Here is a 21,173-nt window from a genome sequence, read left to right as displayed (position 1 = left end):
TAACTTACGTTGTCATTTAAAGCTGCCCAATTCATTTAGCATAATTTTAATTGCTATACAAAATGGTCTGAAATAAATTTCATCCAGTTTCATTATCGATACCAATGCCAGTTCAATTATATCTGATCTGGCATCCCTTTATAAAGCGTTTATTATTAGTGTATGCTGCCTAATTTCTGCGAATATCATGCGTGGCAATATAAGTGTACTAGATTTTGGCAAATAATTGAATTTTTGCTGTTGCGAGTAAGTTATTGATTAGGGAGATTTGTCATTATGTTCCAATGAGAAATTATACAAATTTCCATTACCTTTATATTTTATTTTTAAATATTTATAAATTATGTGATAGAGGGTTTTAGAAAACTGAACACTCAAATAATGTTCTTATTTCTTAGGTGTATCTTCAAAACCCGAACCTCCAAAAGCTGAAAAATGTTCCGATACAGAAGTATATCTAACGTGGCTGCCACCCAAATTTGATGGCTTTACTCCTACCTTCGGTTATGCTTTAGAGTACAAAGAACAAAGTAAGTTCTGCTATTTCATTTTAAGATAGTTGCAAAAATTTAGCATATTAGAGAAATAAAATATTCAGAATTAGATTTCTTTCACTCCAACAAAAGCGAAAGACATTGCGTATCAAAAGTTTTGAGTAACCTTAAAAATAAATAATTATAATAAGCAACTAACAGGAGAAAATTTCAGTTTTTTCCTGTGTAATGAAGAAAGATTCAGATATTTTTCTTTGAGAGTATGAAAATAGCTTTAAATTCAATGGTAAATGGTGCTTTCCATTTGATATTCTCATCGCCATGGGAAAAGACATGCTCAAGTCAACAATGGCTCTTCGTTTGTCTCTTTGCAAACTTTTGGTGTATCTGCCAGACGAAGAACTCTTAACGAAGCCATAGTACAAGGCTGAAGAACGTGTTATTGCCACACTACAATAATGTACTGTTAAAAGTTAACTGTAAAGATAGTTTACCATCTCTCAATAAATATCATTTAATAAATTGGATTTAATTGTTCAGACATATACATCAGTGCAAAAGTTTTATTACAGAACAGATCACAAAGACAATAAAGGAATGTTATCTGCATACATAATGGTTGCAAAAAGTGTCCTAGCAGTGAAACACCAATAGTAACAGAAATAGCACACCGTTATCGTAAAAATTAGTGGACACATTTTAAGATGCCTGATTTTGGTTTATTTGAATATGACAAAGCACTCGAGAGCTCTGCTTAAGGGAAAGAATGCCTTCTCAAAGGTTTTCTAAGGCAGACTGGCTGGCATCGACGTTACGCGTGTGGGAAACTACGAAAACTCCCATGCAGCCAAACCCGTTCGCCCGGAATCGAACTCAGATTGAACAACCAGCTACAAGATGTTGCAACTTTATCAAACGTTATCTGCAACAACGTTCTCAATATGCTGTAAAAATTTTCAGAAAATAAAACCAGCATGTTTCAGAGTTGTCGAACTTTACCTCGGATATTTCCGCGACAAGTGAATGCAAATGTAGCTAGCCTCTTCTTCCTCTTAGTTTCCAATCTTCAGTGCCTTGGAATTCGTAAACTACACATTTCTCCGTTGTGTGTTCATACGATGCTCGTCTTCAGTCATGGAATACACTCATGGCCATTTTCCAAGTTTATTTTGGAACACCATTATACCGCACTACTAGAAATTTTAGAAAGAGATCTTAGACTTTGCTTACTTTTATGGCTGCATCTATAGTTCATTCAACTGTACCAAAAATTTGTTCATAATTTCTTTCTCAATAAAAATTTCTTTACATATTCATCGTAAATTGAAGAAAATTGAAGATAAGCTTTCTCTTTTAGTTAAAAGAGCCACTGGTGTTTAATGCGTAGGATTAGTAACGGAAGTGTGAGGATGTTATAGGACAAATAAAACAAAATTTTACGCATACACTTATTTTATTACATTTCAAAATGACCCTATGTAAAAATGGTCGAAGATATGAGAAGTAAGGTACACAATTTAAGATGTCTGCAGCTATAGTAAATGTCTGGATATTTACTTTAGCAACATATTAAGATTAAAACAATGTTTCATAAAATCGAATACCTTTTCATTTCGTTTCAGGTCTGCATTGAAATCTCCAATCATAATAATACGAGCTGTTTTTACGGTAAACTCTTCATCGATCGATAAAGTAATTTCAAAATATTTCATAGATGCACTAAACAAGAGCATCTTCAAATCTCTCGAATTAACAGTTAGATGAATATATATGGATGATAGAATAAATCTTGACTGTCCTATAACGATTACATCAATCATACAAATACCGCCAGCGCTTCTGAATCCTGTATTCTGTTACGCTGCTTAACAATAAATTCTACTGATACACGATCTGCTACATTCTTCAAATTCCTTTAAATCGCAACAGCACTATCTTAACGAAATAAAATACAGCGAATACCCCCCCCCGAGACACTGACTGTCTACCAGAGGACCTTGCCACTCACACGAGGTCTCGTATGCGCACGGAACTTTCATGCGCCTAAAATTTCGCTGTTTTTGTGTATATCCTTTGTCCAATTTTAATTTTTTTGTTTGCTAATGTACTCTTTCATCTAATTAATGATGTATTTAGATTGATTGTAACAATTGTAATTTCGAAGATATGAGACTTTGCGCGCAAGTCAAAATAGCTTCTTAATTTTTACTATCCCATCAGACCCTTGAGAAACGTAATCCTACGCGAAAAAAAGTTACACTCAGAAGGAAGTCTCAGACAAATGCTGTTTCGAAAAATATTAGTGGTCATCAACAATAAATTGCTGCCCTTTGTTTCGCGCAAAAACATTACAGCTTGACCTTTCTAATCAGTTTATATTATTTTAAAAGATGAAAAGGTCCTTTATTGATCCAAATAAATTTCAACAGTCGCACCAACTAGTGCTTACAGAAACCAATAACTTTAAATCTTTAAATCAAAGATAAAGAATGAAATAAAAATAAAGAAATTTAAATATAGCCTAACAGCTTCACAGTATAACTATCTGATTTCACTCTCCAAAACTTTCCTTTAAGTATTCCTTCCATTCTATCTAATTTGAGTATCGCTGGAGCTAGAAATTTACATTCTGGCAGGGATATGGAAACGAGGCTGATAGAAAAGGAAATAAACACAAAATATGGGTTTGAAACTTAAATGATACTCTACAATCTTCTAAATACTAGTTGTCAATTGTTGAAGCTTTTAAATTAAGCTAATACAGATGAAAAATAGCCTTTGATGCTGCGCATGCTTCTGTAAGCTATAAATGAAGAGAGTCGGCTTTGAAATGGGCTGATGTATGTATTGACTGGTGAAATTCATTTTTTCTGTAAACCCATTCATTCGGAACTTCGAGCCCAAAAAATAAATGTGAACTCGACGGCGTTTTACTGGAATTAGTTTAATATGCTAAGGAAACTTTTAAATTTTTGAATTAAATTTTCATCTAAGATGTTTACTTGTTTTACGAAATGCATGCATAGTTACTCAATTTTACCTCAAAAAGAGTAAGAATGTAATTTTTTCCTTTAGAGAAGCCGTCAAAGGTGCACGCATTTCTTCTGTCTTACAGAAAGTTACTTTGGGGCATGGCTTCACATAATTATTCATCCCTGTATAGATGTATCTTGTATATCATTTTCTTTAGTAGTTGACCCGAGTTTATTCTGGGACATTCGAACTTAAACAACGAAAAAGGAAAATGTTTTTTTGTTCATTCTAAGCTTATCGCAATCTGAATTGATATATGGTATAATTTTCTAGTATAACCTTTTTATTTAGTACTTTTTAATGGGTTCTAGTTTCTCAATCCTATAATAATTTCCATAGAAATGAGTATAGCTTAACAGACGACATAATATATCTTATTTGTTATTATTATTGGTAATTTATTTGCATTCATTTTACCTTTTGGCGTGCATGACTTTTGTAATCATTGTCATAAACCTTTAAAATATTTTGTTTTCTCATCTATTATATGTTTATCATTTTGATATTAACTGCATCCATCAATTCTTAACAGATGCTGAAACCTGGACCAAACTCGCCAACAACATTGCCCACGAATTTTACCTTGTCCGTAATCTAACACCAGCTACGACTTACAATTTCCGCATCTGTGCAGTTAATAAGTTTGGTTGGAGCGAATTCGGTGTTCCTTCGGAAGCTATAATGACCCTCGCCGAATGTAAGTATCTACTTCAGTTCATTCAGTTAATATCTCTGCGTGAAACCAACAATGAGATAAAATTATTATAAATTTAACAAATTGTAGAGACATTAGGTATTTTTGGAAGCAGGCAAGATGAAAAATGAGCAAGCGTCTTCGCCGGAAATCGAACCACGGACCTCTGGAATACCGGTCCGGCGTGCAGTACCACTACACCAAGAACGCACGCTAGGAAGCGCGGGAGAAATACCTTATATACTACCCCTTTTAAGGGGCGACTTGGGTTTTTTAGGGGACCCAATCGCTAAATCCTGGGTGGGGAGAAATCATCATCCAACACCCTTTTAGTTCGGGAGCCACTGTAGAGACATTAGGATTTTTGGAAGCAGGAGAGATGAAAAATGAGCAATCGCCTTCTTCGGGAATCGAACCACGGACATCTGGAATACCGGCCCAGCGTGCAGAACCACTACACTATGAGGCATGCTAGGAAGCGCGGGAGAAATGCCTTATAAAATTTAGAACAAAAATAAGTAATCACTTTTTGTAACTATTTATTTATGAAACCATTCATAGCTATTAATTTCAAGATTTGATTTGGCTATAAACTTAGAGAATGATTCGGATTTTCCCATAATATTGTGGGGTTCTACCCACTTGACTAACTGTGGAGGAACCTACTATACAGCTAAGCGAATAATCGCTTTAGTTCAGGAACAGAGACGTAAACTCAAGAAAGGTTAATTACCCTTTATTGATCAAAATAAGTATTAACAAATGGCCCCTTTCTCAGGCGTACCGAAAAGCCTACACTTGAGCTTGAACTCAAAATTATAAGAAATAAGACTTAAATAATGCTTAACTAAAGAGGTATAGCCGAAGCTATCAAAATTCTAAGTAGTTGGCCTCTAAATAGCGAATAAGCTGGCTAAGCTATCAAGGGTCTGTAATACGCCCGAGCGTAGTAACAGCTTAGAGAGACTTAGCCCAAAGGCAAACGTGGTACTCGGAAACTCTGAGGCTTTCTTCTCGAAGTCAGTGGAACTTCGACTTAAATACTTATCTTACTCATTTGCATTAAACGCGATTATAAAAACATTCTAGTAGGAAATTGTAAGCTGAAATTAGGATGGACAGGAAAGTAACTTTAACTAACGAATAACTGTTAAGGACTTGGGATAAACCTTACAATATAAATTTTAGAACTGACTACTCTCCTAAATTTAGAAAGAGTAATGCAGACGGCAGACATTCGCTAAGTTTATAGTTTACTTTCAAAGATCGCGATATTAATCAGAAATTTAAAATAACAGTTCTTTAGATATCTAAATTTAAACAATCTAAATTTAACCTCTAAAATTTTTACAATAATTTGAAGCTGTGGAAATGCCACCTTCTCGCACGCAAATGCCATGACCAAAATATAGATTGAAGGAAATTTCAATTCCAGTAAAGCACCAGCTGCTTAACATCAATGGACATCGACTTACAACTAAAACCATGTTATAACAGACTTTTGTCCGGTCATCACAGAGGACTGAAAATTGACAGAAGAGAGTAGAAAAACCTGCAGAAACTGTGATAACTGCCAGGACATACAACAGCTGGTGCTTTACTGGAACCTAACAACTTGTTCAAAATTAGGTTCTTGTTTGACAGACCGAACCTCTATGATGATAATAAATTGCACATTGCCAGGGCTGTCATCTTCGCCCATGACACTATTTGAATAGGCTCAGACACGACAAAAACAAAAAGCTGAGGAAATGTAACTTTACGTTCAGTGTAATGCTTACGCTTTATGGCGAGAGTGTATTAATACACGTGCGGCTGTTATTGTCTCAAATGTTCGAATACTTGCAACTTATGCATTCTTCGGTAATGTTCCTTTAGCCGTCTCATCACTGAGAACGTTGCCCAAGGTGCCACACAAAGGGCGACCCTTTCTATACTATCGAGAGCGGAGAAGTTCCATCTCCGCTTTAGGGAAGAATATTTCTTAGAACGGATCCAAGGATCTGCTACCCCCTCTTGACCTAGCACAAACCTCTAGAAAGGACTTTTGTCTCGCCAGTATTTTAAGTCCCTTCGTGCCGCAGAAACATCATACACTTGCAAACCTCCAAGCGAGCGTCCCGTTTTCAAAAAAATGTGTTTTTAGAATCGCGTTAAATGTATTAGATGAGTGCACTAAAACCATCTTCTATGCACTGATTATTGTTACAGGATCAAACTACCAGCTGCAGATTTCTTCGCAAGTAATGATCTTTCGAAACGCTTCACATTCACCTGCAGAATGCCGACGCAAACTTCCTTGCAGCATTAAATACGACTGCATTAAAAAAAGCGAACATGACTAACAGTCAATTAAACGGCTAACAGTATTTTCGTTTGTCAGGCCTGTTTAGATAAATTTTTAAACATGCATGGGAAGTGGGCATGGCCGGGTGTCACTGCTTTCTTTGAGAAATAAACACACAGTATAGTTATTTTAATAAACAAACCGCGTTACACAGTAGAACTCCAAAGATCCTAATCAACTGGGACCGTACCCCATTCGGATAATCAAAAATTCGGATTGTTGGATTTTTTTCGAAGTAAGGGTATAATTATTGTATGTGCTGTACGTTGAAAATGGAAAGAAAAAACTATTTTTTAAAGAAAAAGATATTTTAATTAATTAAAATGAAAAGATAGCACTTTTACGAACATGTTATATAGCCTACTGGACAGTACTGACAAGTGCTGAAAGCCATTGCTTGCTGAACATCTCGGTCAAAGTAAGCTGTTTGACTGTCTTCATCCATTTTCGGGCAGCCAAGTCGCGCTTCCGCTTGACAATGAGAAGTTGCATATCGTCACACTCGGGCTGACGCTCCATTCACTTCAGTTCAGTTTCGAGGACGGCAAAGGCTTCACTAACTGATGGTCTCGCATCTGCTTCAACTTCGCCACTAAGTTCATCTTCTTCATCGACGCTTTCTTATGTCACACATTCAATAAGTTCATCATTTAGAATTTTACACCCAGAGTCTGACGAATCACACAAAATCCATTCTGCTGTATCCTCAGCATTAACTTCTGAACATCGAGGAATTTGCAAAAGAATGTTTCTTAATTCCTCAAAAGACACGTCATCCTCATCTTCTCCTTTTCTCTTCCCTTTCTTTTCCTTACGCTTCTTTTTCATTTTCCTCCTTTTCCTTGTCTTTTTCATTTGATTCTGAAAGCGATTCCGATAATCAGTGATTCGAATAGTCGGAGTTCCGTTAATTGGTATTGTACTGTATTTAGATTCATACAAATTTGAAATTGCATGACGTTAAATATGCCAATAATAAAGTAATTTTTATTTTAAATAAATAATACTACTTGATTCCATTTTCAGCTGCTCCCAAAATTGAGTTGGGTAGGGCAGAAAAATTCCAGCAGGACCAGACGGATTGCGGACAGGAGCTTATAATGGATACTGCGGACTTGCAGAAGCTAGATTACGGAAGAGAGGATGATCCCTTGGTTTTAGAGCAAGCAGAACCGACAGATTTATATAACTACATCTCAGAAGTTGCAAAGTAATGTACTGCGGTTTTAATATATTATGCAGTTTTAAATTATAAATTTCTGATTGTACACTGCTCAAAAAAAATGGGTCAGTGCTATATCTCCCGTTCTACTGGGCCGATTGACAAAATTCAAACTGCGTTTTTCATGTCTCTAAAGCGCGACTTACGATATATATTAGATTTATATATAGCACTATTCTAACATAGGTATTTTGACACAAAATCGGACTTTTTCTGAAATAACATACCAATTGTTTTCCATATTTCGATTCTACGACTCAAATTATGCTAGAATGCCAAATTTTGTAAAATTCGTACAAGTAGTAGTTAAAACATTAGCTCTCAAAATTTTAGCTTCTCAATGTTAATTGAATTTGGCAAATATATATTAATATCTCTTTTTTTATTAAACGTTTTTGATTTTTCCTTTCACATTTCTAAATTTAGGTTCATTCCAAATAAAATTTACCCATTTTTTGTGTTTTATTTTTTAAATTTCTATTTTTAAATAATTTTTATAAATTTTTCGAAAATATTTTGAATTATAACCTATAAAAGTTTTACCATCATCTTAAAGTAGGTGTATTTTTAAGCATACCTGCAAAAAATTAGACTTTTTTATTCAAAATTTTCTAAGATATACACGACGTTACATATTTTCGCTTTTTGAAATTTGGCATCTTTTTTTGAGCGATAATAACGCCATATGTGGTTTATGGATTTTTTGTTACAGTTAATTGCCACAGCTATATGTAACCTTAAATTTCACATAAAATTTTACGGAGAATTAATTATATAAAATTTTTTCCTCAATGATACGTAATAAATATTTATTAATACTATATGAAAAACTATTTTTTTAATTATAGATGATATTATTCAAATTTTTAACTATTTTTTTAAATTTCTCTCTTTCTTCCTTTTTTTAAAAAAATATTTGTAAGAGTAAATTTTTATCTTCGGCGTTTTATCGTCTGCTAACTTTGTTTCAATTGAATTGTCTAAAACTGAGAACTTTCGTTTGATGTTTATTTGAATTTTGTGAAAATATTTTATGACATTAACTGCATTATTTATTTCTAAACAAGCTGTTGCTTATGAAGTGGCTGAAAGAACGGCTTATATTTTCATCCATATTTTTAGAGCACAGTATATTTTTATAGAAACATAAGATTTAGAATAATCATTTTTGTCGAATTATGATACAAACATACAACCCTCTAGAGACCGAATTAATGGAAGTTCAATGGTTATGTAGAAATTATCTGCAGCTACTTAATGGCTGGATAAGTGAGCAGGTTCTGTGGACAAGTAAAAGTAATTATATAAACGACATACAACATTCTGGATTCAATTAACAACGAGGTTACGATGTTTATTAAATGAATTTAAGAAGTTTTTAAACATAAAAAATCAACTCATTTTTTATCCTAAAATATATTTTTACGCGTAGCGCATTTTCATTATATCCTTAAAATTCTAATTTAGAATGTAATTGTCAAGAACTGAATGCTAATCATCAGTAATATAATAAGTAATTATTACGGTTATTAATAAATCCTTCTTATAAAGTAATTGCAAATATTTCAAAAAACTTTCTGTCTGAATGCAAATATTTTTCTATGCAAATATTTCTAATTTTATATTAATCAAGATTGCACACGATATTATTTATTTGCATTTCAGTTCTTACCTTCTGCTCTAGGAGAAGTTACAAATTAATTATATTTAATTAAGGAATGACCATCTAAGTTTAGAAACAGCGTACCATAACAGCAATTCAATTATTGGCGCCGTATCTTTCATATTACTCCCGATTGGCAAGCTACATGATTTTTAATGAGTATTCGGGTTTAACTAGTAAATTCATTTGGAAATCGCGCTTAAACTAGGTTAGTTGGCTATTTGAACATAGAAAGAACATGGGAGCTATTTAGTTAAGATGCTTTCATAGAGAACCTTTGTAAAGAGAACCTAGAAAACTACGAAAAGCAACCACGCAACCTGGATTAGACTTCGCAACAAACAATTAGTATCTAACAATCTTAAAATGCTAAGAAACTGGTGAGGCTCCAATTAAATCTCCAATTTAATATTTTATTTTTAAATATTTAAAATATTGTTGTATGCTTAGACACAAAAAGCAGAATTTAAGTTTTGTTAACTCGTTAGTAAACTACCAAGCCGTAGTGCAAATGAATATTCAATTACTTTTGCAATAATTGTATTCACTTAATATTCTTGGAATATGAGCTAAAGAAGAAATGTTCTCGGAAGATTAAAGAAGTGTTTAAATCCAGTGATATTAGGTGTGTCTTACATGCTCAGGTATCTAAAAGATTCTGCAAGCCCGAGTAGTTGACTTGTAAATGGCTGTGAATCAACTTTTGAAGACAGGATGGCCATTATAGTGGCCATATAGTCCTCTCTTTGAAAGGACGGGGTTGTCCACTTTAGTGGCCATGTCTTTTTCCCCCATTTTCCAGGCTGAAAAGTGGGGTGAAATGTCAAATTTGACGTCCCTACGGTTTTAACCAGTTATCTCTTTCACAGATCTTCCTTTTTCGACATAGATGCACCCCTCTGAGTATTCATAAAACTACACACAAGAATCTTTGTTGCAAATAGGAGGTGATTTCTGAAAAGGGGGAAAGCATTCGGCTCAAGATTCCCCGTCCTTTGATAGCTTTTACTGCTACCAAACCCCCGGCCTCAAACGGCTAAGCAGATGACTTTTAATCTTACGTTATTCAGTCAAAAAACGTATTCCAAATTTTTGGTATTGTATGACAATGCATCTTTTCATTATTCAATAACCAATCGGAGAACCGCTTGTGTTTCGAAAATAAGTATGTGTATTCTATCGTCCTGCATGTTCTTCAAATTTGTTTTCTTGTGATTTTTTTTCTTTCCCAAAAACTAAAGTTGCCTCTCAAAGGAAGGTTTTTTGACATTGAAGGGACAAAAGGAGTATGACACCTACTTTTAGAGGCATTTCAAAAACATATCTTTACAGGACTTCTCTTCCATTACATGTTGCGCATTCAGACAAAAAGTTGCATCAGCGTAAATTCTATTATCTATTTTTATTACACTCTGATTACTTTATTAACATACAGTGAATATACGATACTAAACCTTTTACTTCAGCTTCAGTAATTCGGAATTTTTGACGGAATTGTTGTCGGAACTAGGACTTAGAAGATAAGTCAAATTAAATATATCGATAATACAATAGATTCAAGGTCGAAGTTTCAATATTTTATTTTCGGAGGGAGGGGAAATTTTTCAGTTTTGGTCCATTATCCTAAGTATATTTGTTTCGATTCTTTATTTTTTCCATAAAAGCGAAAATCTTACGCATGGTATACATAAAACGCATAGCTTCAAATTAAAATTTAATAATATACAGGGTGGTTATAATTAAAGTTCCACTTTGAAACGGTCATAAATGGAAAACTACTGGATCAAATGTTGTCAAACTTGGCAACCGTGTAAAGGAGGTCATGGGAATTTATTTTCCGCGAAAAAAGGAAGTTCAAAACCTCTCCACCAGGGAGGGAAAGGGCGCTGTATGCAATATTGTTAAACGATATATGGGTCGGAATCTAACTTAACCTTTTATTACACTGGTTTAATATGCTGTATACCCTTACAAACTTTGAAGTAAGTAAATTACCATTTAAAGGCGTTAAATTCGATAAAAGTCGAGTGCGCCATCAGTGTAAGTGAGAAATTCGTGCGTGAAAACCACGAATTAGCCATTAGAAAATGTGAGATCGCAAATCACTCGCACGAGTGCGTACAATCTGGAAATCGTTTTCTTACAGATCGCTAATTTGTAATTTTTGAAGCCTGAATTCGGCCTTAAAACATGAAGATACTGATTCAAAAGGCTTTTAATCGATTTGGCCAAAGAAATCTCTCATGTTATCTACCTAGTTCCATTGCATTCTTTTACTGTATTCGATTGCATAGCACAGCTAGTTTCATAACTGAACAATTTTCTCTGAAGAGCAGTCGACAGCTGGACCACTGTGATTGCAGCTCGCTTAGAGTCAATGTTAAAATGTTTCGTGATACATGAACTGCAGTAACGGGGCATTTTAGATACTACGATTTTTATGCAGGGCTGGGCCCCACCTCATATGTGTCGCACAGTTACTTAAACGACATTTCACGAATGAACGTCTTATAGGTCGACACTTCCCCTCTTCCCACCAGGGACCTACCTCAACCTCTGTGACTTTTGGCTATAGGGTTATCTCAAAAGCACTGTTTATGGTGATAATCTAAACAATTTGACAGAAATAAAAAATGTGATACACCGTCATGTCCGTAACATTCCTCCTGATATGCTAAGAGCGGCTGTTGAGAATGCAGTAACAGGATTTAACTTACTTTCGAAAAATGCTGAACGCTACATTGAACATGCTTTGTAACACATTTTAAACAGATGTTTTCATGTCTTATTTCATTGAACAATATTGCATACAGCGCCATTTTCCCCCTGGTGGTGAGTTTTTCAACTATTTTTATTCCGTGGAAAATAAATTCCCATAACCTCCTTTACACGATTCACAAGTTTGTTTGATAACATTTGGTCCGGTAGTTTTCCTTTTATGACCATTTCAAAGTGGAACTTTAACTATAACCACCATGTAAATTAAACTTTAAAAGTTTGACAGTTTGGTTCAAGTCCCAGCTTTAAAAATATATATATAAATATAAATTTTTATATTAATCCTCTTAGAAAGAATGTTTTAAGAAGCTAATTTTTCTCTCGAGTTATAGATTGTATAAAAAAACATGATCTTTAATATGATTTAGATTGTTTCAGCCGATATAAGAATCGGGTTACTCGGTGGTACAGAATAAACACTGCTGGACTGTTTTGTTTCTTTGTCATTTAGCAAAAAATCTTTTAATTAAATATTTATCCTTTGAACTTCGCTTTAAACTTTATTTATAGTTAAAATGACTAGAAAATTAAAAGCTGTCTTCAGCTGAAACGCAATTCATATAATTGATATTTTAAAAAAATTGACAAGAATGCAAAATTTGTGGAAGTCTAGCAATAAAAATCTTAATTTTCCTGTGTGAGCACTGAAAATGACTGTAGAAGGAAAGAAGAAAATTAGGGAGAAAAGTTAAGCAAAAATTTGCAGGAAAATTTGGCTGTCAGACATATCAAGATGTTTCAAAAAGTTGGACGCTTTTCAATATACTTTCAGTATACTTCAAAGAATTTAGGTGTTCAAAGTAAAAACACTTGGACGTGTACACCAGCAAATACCATCAATTGAGCTTGTGTTAACAGAAAAGACAAACATGATTTCTCAGTCGAATTACTATTTGAAGATTCAGGAGTTTATCCAGTGATGTATGTGGATGTCACCTAAAGACGGATTTTTTTTAATCCTGATGAAACAGCGGCCGAGCGTTGTATGTATGCCAGCTGGTTTCCTTTAGAAAGTTCTCCACGAAAGCATCCCTCCCCTTTAGGCAGATAGCCCTAATGTGCTTTGTCATAATTAAATAAACCAAAACCTCTTGATGAAACCATCTTTCCTTTCATCTCATACCTTCAAAATGCTTAGCATCTAAAGACTGATAAAGGCTCTGACCAAATTCTGATGAAAGGGTTTGAACTGGATTATTAAGTTACGGCAAAGCATGGTTATCTGCCTAAAAAGAAGGATGCTTCGTGAAGAACTTTCTAAGGGAAACCAGCTGGCATACACGTTACATATGAGAAAATCCACGAAAACGCTCATTGCAACCAGCCCGTTTACCGGGATTCGAACCCCGGAGTGAACTACCAGTGTTCAGCTACTTTGCCGCTAAGCCGTTTGTGGGCCTTTATGAAATGGAAGGCGATAACTTTATTTAAAATGATTGTCAGAAATACCAAGATGTTTCGAAAAGTTGACTGCTTTTTAATATACTTGCAGAATGCCTAAAGAAAAAGAGCAAGAATGAAGCAGAATGCCTGAAGAAAAAGAGAAGAAAAAATAAATTTTTGCGTAAAATTTAGTATTTGTATTTTTTTTTTTAATTTAAAACTTTTTAATCTTATGATATTTGATTATTGCGATTTCAAAAATAAAATATTTGACTAAAATATAAATAACATTTTAAGAAACCAAATGTAGGATAAAATTGTATAAAGCAATGGGCACAATGATAAAACTGTTTCAAGCAGTGAATGCAAGTCATCCTAAGTTAAACTGTAGGTTATACATCTCTCTTATTTCTATATATCTGTTCTGAACGGAACATTGAAAGACATGTTAACTGTGCTTTACTGTATTTTCTCTTTTAATATATGCAGTTTTTAAACTCATCGTAGTTTGGGTTACAGAGTATTTTTCCGAAAGAAACGCAATTCAAATAAATAAAATCAAATTCTGGAAAATTTATATTAATAAATATAATTAAAATGCTCAGTTCGAATGAATAAATAGAAAGTTTTAAAATAATTATCTGAAGAGACAATGAACACTAACAATTAAAATAAAAGTCTAAAAATTATCTAAAATAGTAACTATGACTAAAAATATAGTATACAGAAAAAAACTATTTAAAAAAAAAAAAAAAAAAAAAAAAAAAAAAAACGATGCATCTTTGGTTTAAACTATGCAGTTCGAATGAGTAAATAGAAATTTTTAAAACAATTATTCGAACGAAACCATGCAACTTAATTAAAATAAAATTCGAAAAAGGAAAAAAATTGCTTAAAATTAATAACAATTATATTTAAAAATATAATATAAAGAACATTATTTGAAAGAAGGAACGGTTGGGTCTTTTTTTCCTCTTACGCACTATGTAAAAATGGAAATGAAAATAGGTTGCCACATATTAAGAAGTTTGCCAAATGAACTAATTTTGGAGATAGCTGAATAAAAAGCGCCAACATAAATTGTGGAATTTCTCCGTAAATTTCGCACCAAATTTTATAAAATTTAATATTTACACATAATTTGAGTCGTAGAATCGAAATATGTAAAAAAAAAAGTTATATGTTATTTCAAACAAGTTCGATTTTTTGTCAAAATACCTATGTTAGATAGTGTTATATATAAATCTAATATATATCCTAAGTCGCGCTTTCGAGACATAAGGAACGCGATTTGAATTTCGTGAATCGGCCCAGTAGAACGGAAGATATAGCACTGTCCCCCCCCCCTTTTTTTTTTTTTTTTTTTTTTTTTTTTTGAGCAGTGTACCTTAAAATGGGGAATAGGTGAGATCAACGAATATGTGATCAACGAACCGCCGAATAGGTGAGATCAACTTGATATTGATAGTTGCTTCTTAATTTTCATCGGTAATAAAATGTGTCTGCGTTATCAGTTTCACAGTTCTCCCATGCTTGACAGAGTTCTTATCAAGTGTCTCTTAAAAAGGCATTTCTACCAAAGCCGGTAACCATTTAGTGTTTTGCTATAATTATTTACGTATATTTAACTAAAAGAAGAATATTTCAATCCTAGTATATCACGAACATGTCGGCCATGTTCAAAAAGAAAGTTTTAAATTCCTTCTATTGAGTCATATAAAATGTCTCCGCGCTTTTTTGGCACATTTTTGAACAAAAATTTTCTTTGTTGAAAATCACTTTTAATCAAGTACATATTAACGATTATTATCTATGATATTTTGCCATTTTTCGGGTAGCTTCATAATTTCATCGTGTAGAATTTCTATGGTTTATTGTCGAAAAACTCGGGCGAGTGATTTTCAGCGGCTCTTCAGTCAGCCAATTTTTTACAATCAAGAGAGTTTTGCAGAGAACGAAGAAAATGGTAGTCAGACGGTGAAAAGTTCGGGCTATATGGTGAATGCATCAAAACTTCCCAAACAAGTTCCGTCAATTTGTTCTAAGTCATCAAAGATGTGTATGGCCGCGCATTGTCGTGATGGAACAAAACACCCTTTCTTTTGGCCAATTATGGTCGCTCTTTCTGTATTACTTCATTCAAACGGTCGTGTTGTGAACAGTACAGAGCCGAACTGATGGTTTCGCCAGGTTGCAATTTATGTGGTACCCAAACATGGAGCTTCTTTTTGTAACCTGCTCTTTTCAAATGATTCCAAACTGTCATGTGGTTGATGTTTAATGCCTCTGCTATTTCATGATAGCTCACGTGCCGGTCTTGCTCCACCAGTTGCAAAATTTCATCGACCTTTTCAGTGACTGGCCTACCAGAGCGAGGTGCATCTTTGATACCGAAATTTCCAGAACGAAATCGAGCAAACCATTCCTGGGTCCTTAGTTCACTCACAGCATTCTCACCATACACTTCACAAGTTTTCCGGGATGTTTTTGCAGACCTTTTACCTCTTTTATAGGAAAAAATGCATCATATAACGTATTTCTTCAGATATTTCACTCACTTTCAAATCAGTATACCTTTTTACACAAGCAACGAATCAGAAAACTATTTTCACAAACAATGGAAGCTGTATGTCACCTTTTAAACACATGTTCGTTTGTGACAATAGGGAGGATGCTGCCGGAGGCATCAGCACTATCTAGTGATAAAAAAACGCGGAGACTTTTTATATGACCTAATATTTCAGTTCCAAAACAGATGATAGAACGCCAAATACCCATGTTTGTACTAACATGGCATTAACTTCCATTTAACGTGCCGAAAACCTTCCACAACATACCATAACTTTTCTAGCAGAACGTTCTTCAAGCGTTTTGGCTAAACGCTTCTGAAATCTTCTAAACCAGGTCAGGACATTACACTTCAGTAGTACGTCAAAAATGGCGCTACTAACACTTTTGTCTAACGTTCTCAAACCATTCCGTGCATGTGTCTGTAGCATTGTTGAAACTGTTTAAGGCCACGTTGCTAAATTGATTCTCTTGTTAGTAGTATTGTATATCGTTGCGTTAATCTCGCCATTAAGTTTCTTACCTCGATCTTAAGTCAGAGTCAGCTTGCGAATATTCTAATTGTGCAGCATTGAGGCTAACTTACACTTACTTTTCCTTAGTTTGAGTTAATCTGTTGTATTTGATTTAAGCCATAATTATTGGCTTTTGTGAGCACGAGTGGTTCCATCTGTTAACTTTGAGTCAAAGACCTTTCACCTCTCTTCTGTTAACTCAACCATCTGTTAACTTTGTCTCTATGATACTTAAAAGATGTAGTAATAATTTACTACTAGTCTCTACAATGTTTCGTACATCGTATGTTAGCAAAGAAGACAAAACGTCACAATGTTCTAGCAAACGTTCCTTTAGCGTACTAGCAGAGCGTTTTGAAACACTTTGATGTACTACAATTCTAAAACGAACAATAGAACATCAAATACTTACGTTTTCAATACTTCCATACAATGTATCAAGAATGTTCTACAACGTGCCATGAACGTTCTAGAAGAACCTCTTGGCGGATTTCAGCTGAAGTTTCTGGAATGTTCTAAACTACGTCTATATATTATACTAGTTCAGTAATGGACAGAAACACGTCAAAATGTGGTACTACTAACACTTTGATACAACACTGTCAGTATGCTCTTTGAAAGTCCCTGTAGCTTTCTACCAGAAATCATTGCACGTTTTAGCTGAACGTTCCTGAAGCTTTCTAAACCACGTCTGTATATTACAGTTTAATGATGGACAGCAGCATGTCAAAAGTGGTAGTACTAACACTTTTGCATAACGTTCTTACAGCGTTCAATGGATGTCCTTGTAACATTTTAGTTGAATATTCTTTGCACTTTTAAGCTGAACATTCTTGAACTAAACCACATCCATGAATTGTAGTTCAACAATGGACAGTAACATGTCAAAAATGTGTACTACTAATTTTGTACAGAACATTCTAAGAATGTCCCTGTATCGTTCTAGGAGAAAGCTCTTTTAATGTTATCTCAGAATGTTCTGAATTACGCTTATACGTTACGGTTCTTTAACGAATAATAGCACGTTAAATACTAGTAATACTAAAATTTCAGTGTAATATGCGAGGAATGTTTTGAATCATCTCCATATGTTAAACACTCTAACAGACAATAAATTGTACGCCAACTCTTTGTATCTGCAAGACTTCCATCTAATGTGCCAACTACATACTTTCCCAATTTTGAATTATGGCTTATTATTATTATCAGTTTATTCATGTAGTACAGAGGATTTACGGACATTTTTGAATGCTTCTATGTCTATATCTCATCTTACTAAATGTATCTTATCTACTCTAAAGTGTTTGGATCATTAGGTTAAATAATGATCTAAAATCCGGAATCGCCGAAGTCTCGACGATTTAGGATTTCTAATTTCATACTGGCTGCGATCTAGGATTACGTTGTTCGCACTATGACGCTTAATGCGTAAATTATTCACTTCAGTGCTTAATTATCTTTTCTTAAAAGTTTTTTTTAATGCATAGATGTAATCTGTCTTGTAAGATCGTACAAGTACAAACAAATTGAACAAACCGTTATAGCTCACAGTCCAAACACTCTTTATTGTGATTTGTAGTTATAAATATTTGTATTTCTGAGTGTTGTAATAAGAATTTCGTCGAAATGTGTTGAACATTACGCGCAATGTACCGAATATACGCAAGCTATTCAAAAGGTGTAAAAAATTTCCTGTAAGCTGCCAAACCATGGTCTTGAAATTTGTGGTAGTCGGTTATGTTAAATTCCAAATTTTAATAAGAATAATACTCTTATATGCAGTAATTATTATATCGCTATTGTATATATTATATTCAGATTATAACACTATTCAGCAATTAACCTTCTTATATTTACAGAGGACGCTTTTCACTGGTCATAAAGGTTTGGCACAAGAAGGTGAATTCCGCATTTGTAGCTAAAGCTCTGACTTTATCAGATGCCGCTCACCAGGAATTCGACATCTACAAATCGCTTCAACACGAGAAGATCGCCAATCTTCACTCTGCCAGTGTCGGCAAGAATAACATCTTTTTCGTCATGGAAAAGCTCTCTGGAATTGATGTCCTCACCTATTTGTCCTCAAAACAACTTTACACAGAAGATCTCGTTTCCAGAATAATTCACCAAGTGAGTTAAATCTTACAATTAGACAAAAATCCTTAGACTAATTATAATTTCACAGAAACTTTATCATTATTATTGAGGAACAATGTTCTTTCTTCTTGAATCTTTAAAAGTATTATATTATGTGAAGTTTTTCTAGAAGAAAGTGAGTTAAATAAAATTTTAAAAAAATTAAATAATAATAAATTAAGCTGTAATTCCAACTATATCAGAAAAACATTCTTGAGGTTCAGAATATGAATTAAAATTAATATTAACGAGGAAAAGTATGGGAAATTACATGTCAAAATGTCTGCTCATACAGTAATACCACTTTAAGTCTCCCGATATTCTTTATAAATAAATTTGTCATAGACGTTTCTAGATTTTCTTAAAAACGCTCAAAATATTAGGTCATAATAATTTCTTTAGCGGATTAATCCTCTGACCGGCCAGGGTTTTTGCTAAGAAAGCACAAACTTACCAAAACTATTGTGAGAAAGAATTATTTTCTTGATTTTAATGTAAAAATTCTACTGGTATTCTGGATTTGTGTACTTTTAATATATTGTAAGGATCTTAAGTTTTACTAACGTTTATTTTATTTTAAATCTTTACTATCACTTCTTATTTTCTACTTCCGGCCAGAATTATAAGCGTGAAGGTTTTTATGCAAAGTTTGTCTGGCGAACGCCAAGTATGTAAGTGTGGCCTTTTTGCGATAGCGAAAGAGAGGAAGCAGTGAGTCAACGCAGGCCGCTTACCTTAGATGTTACGCAGTTGCTGTTTGCCTTCCAGGCCAGAGGTTTTAATCCTCTTGATAAATTAAACGTATTGTAGTGTTCACAGTCTATGTGCTACATACGCTTCCTGTTATTATAAGGCCAATCTTCCACGTGTATTATTCTAAAGTTAAATTAGAGTTTAGTTTTATTTTTATACTTTTACGTTAGACCCCGAGTGGCGGGTCATTGTATTCCGAAGTACGGAAGTTATTGTATATAGAGAAAAATAAAGGGTTTTGTATACCCTTCGTCTGTATCCTGTCTACTTACCACAATTAGTGAACATAGCTTTAGTAAGCTCTCTGTTCCGAGTCAGGTCCTTGTATGTTCCCGAAGAAGGTTAGAAGGAACATTGAACCTGATAATATTGCCTTAACTTCTTTGACATATTTTAATATGCACGTATATATACGTTCTTACAGATATCAGAAAAAATATTCTAGGCCGTATATATACGGCCTTGCCGGTTAGACGGTTTTAGATGTGTGAATGACAGATGTCCCCTGTAATATTAGTAGCAAGTTTGCAACACTGTGTGTTGGTTTTCGGAATCGCGTCTTTCAGTAGCTAAATGTTAATTGCTGGTGTTGGTTATGGCGGCAGTGGCACAAAAATGATTTCCTTATTCTAGATACATTTTAACTCTTTCGCATCGATAGAGGCCAAAATCTGTTCCCCTTTAACATCTGAAATGCCGTGTATACAAATTTCTTTTGAAAGGATTTTATTCCCATCTTGCCAAGTAGAATACTACTATGTTAACAGCAACCTAGTTAAGTGAAGCGATTACTTCTGCCTTGGAGATCTCTGTGCGGTTTCACCCACTGTGTGCAGTTTCTCCTCAGGGTATAATTGAAACTGCGAGAATCATTAGCTAAACATTGACGATAAACAAAAGAAAGGGAAGATGCATTCAAATAAAAGAGAGCTAGGTTAGTCGCTTCAAAAGAATAGTTGGAATGTCATTTAACATCTCCGGAAACGAATGAGCCCTGCATTAACGTGATGGGAGAAATCACTAGGTAGAAAATGGTAGCAGGCGTTCGGGCGACCTGAAAGCACAGGCGACTTCGCTTCTGAAAGGGTTCGTAGGAGTATGGCACCTGTCACCAACGCAGCTAATTGTTCAACACAAACGTACTCATCTAACGCAGGATTAAATGTGATAGAAATTTAATTCCTAATTCCATAATTAAGAAGAAAATAATTTTAAGTGAAGTAATTACCTACTTCTACTTCTAGGTAATCGACGGTTTGGAATATTTGCACTTCAGAGGTATTTGCTATTTTGAATTGCAACCAGACAATGTCGTTATGGAAGACAGACATCTTCCGAACGTCAAACTTGTAGATTTCGGCAGTGCTCAGTATATGCCAGAAGAGGGCGCTAAAGTCCAAGTTAGAGGCTCCTTCGAATACTTGGGTGAGTCATTTTAATGATAATATTATAATATTTTAATTGTAGTTTCACTGGATATTCTTTCAAAATAAAAATCTCTACGCCTGAATGAATCATTTTTCTGTCTAGGTATGCTTTGACTTTTTTCCATGAAAAACCCAAAAACGTAAATTTCCAAGTACTGTG

General features: G+C 34.2%; 1 protein-coding gene across 5 annotated transcripts in view; it reads left to right on the top strand.

The window, feature by feature from the left end:
- The window catches only part of LOC118200338 (protein Obscurin-like), a 500,451-nt gene that overhangs the window by 468,796 nt on the left and 10,482 nt on the right, over nucleotides 1–21,173 (top strand). For all 5 annotated transcript variants that reach the window (XM_085822284.1, XM_085822292.1, XM_085822266.1 and 2 more), the window contains 5 exons: nucleotides 399–530; nucleotides 4,060–4,224; nucleotides 7,595–7,778; nucleotides 18,557–18,827; nucleotides 20,831–21,011. In XM_085822284.1, coding sequence (XP_085678410.1) covers nucleotides 399–530; nucleotides 4,060–4,224; nucleotides 7,595–7,778; nucleotides 18,557–18,827; nucleotides 20,831–21,011 — 933 coding nt within the window. The remainder of the gene's footprint in view (nucleotides 1–398; nucleotides 531–4,059; nucleotides 4,225–7,594; nucleotides 7,779–18,556; nucleotides 18,828–20,830; nucleotides 21,012–21,173) is intronic.

This window comes from Stegodyphus dumicola, chromosome 1, assembly GCF_044657685.1.
Source record: "Stegodyphus dumicola isolate Sdum_Otavi_A_Nest chromosome 1, ASM4465768v1".
Lineage (NCBI taxonomy): Eukaryota > Metazoa > Arthropoda > Arachnida > Araneae > Eresidae > Stegodyphus > Stegodyphus dumicola.
The sequence above is the reverse complement of the archived record's forward strand: the minus strand, read 5'-3'. Positions and strand labels throughout refer to the sequence as shown.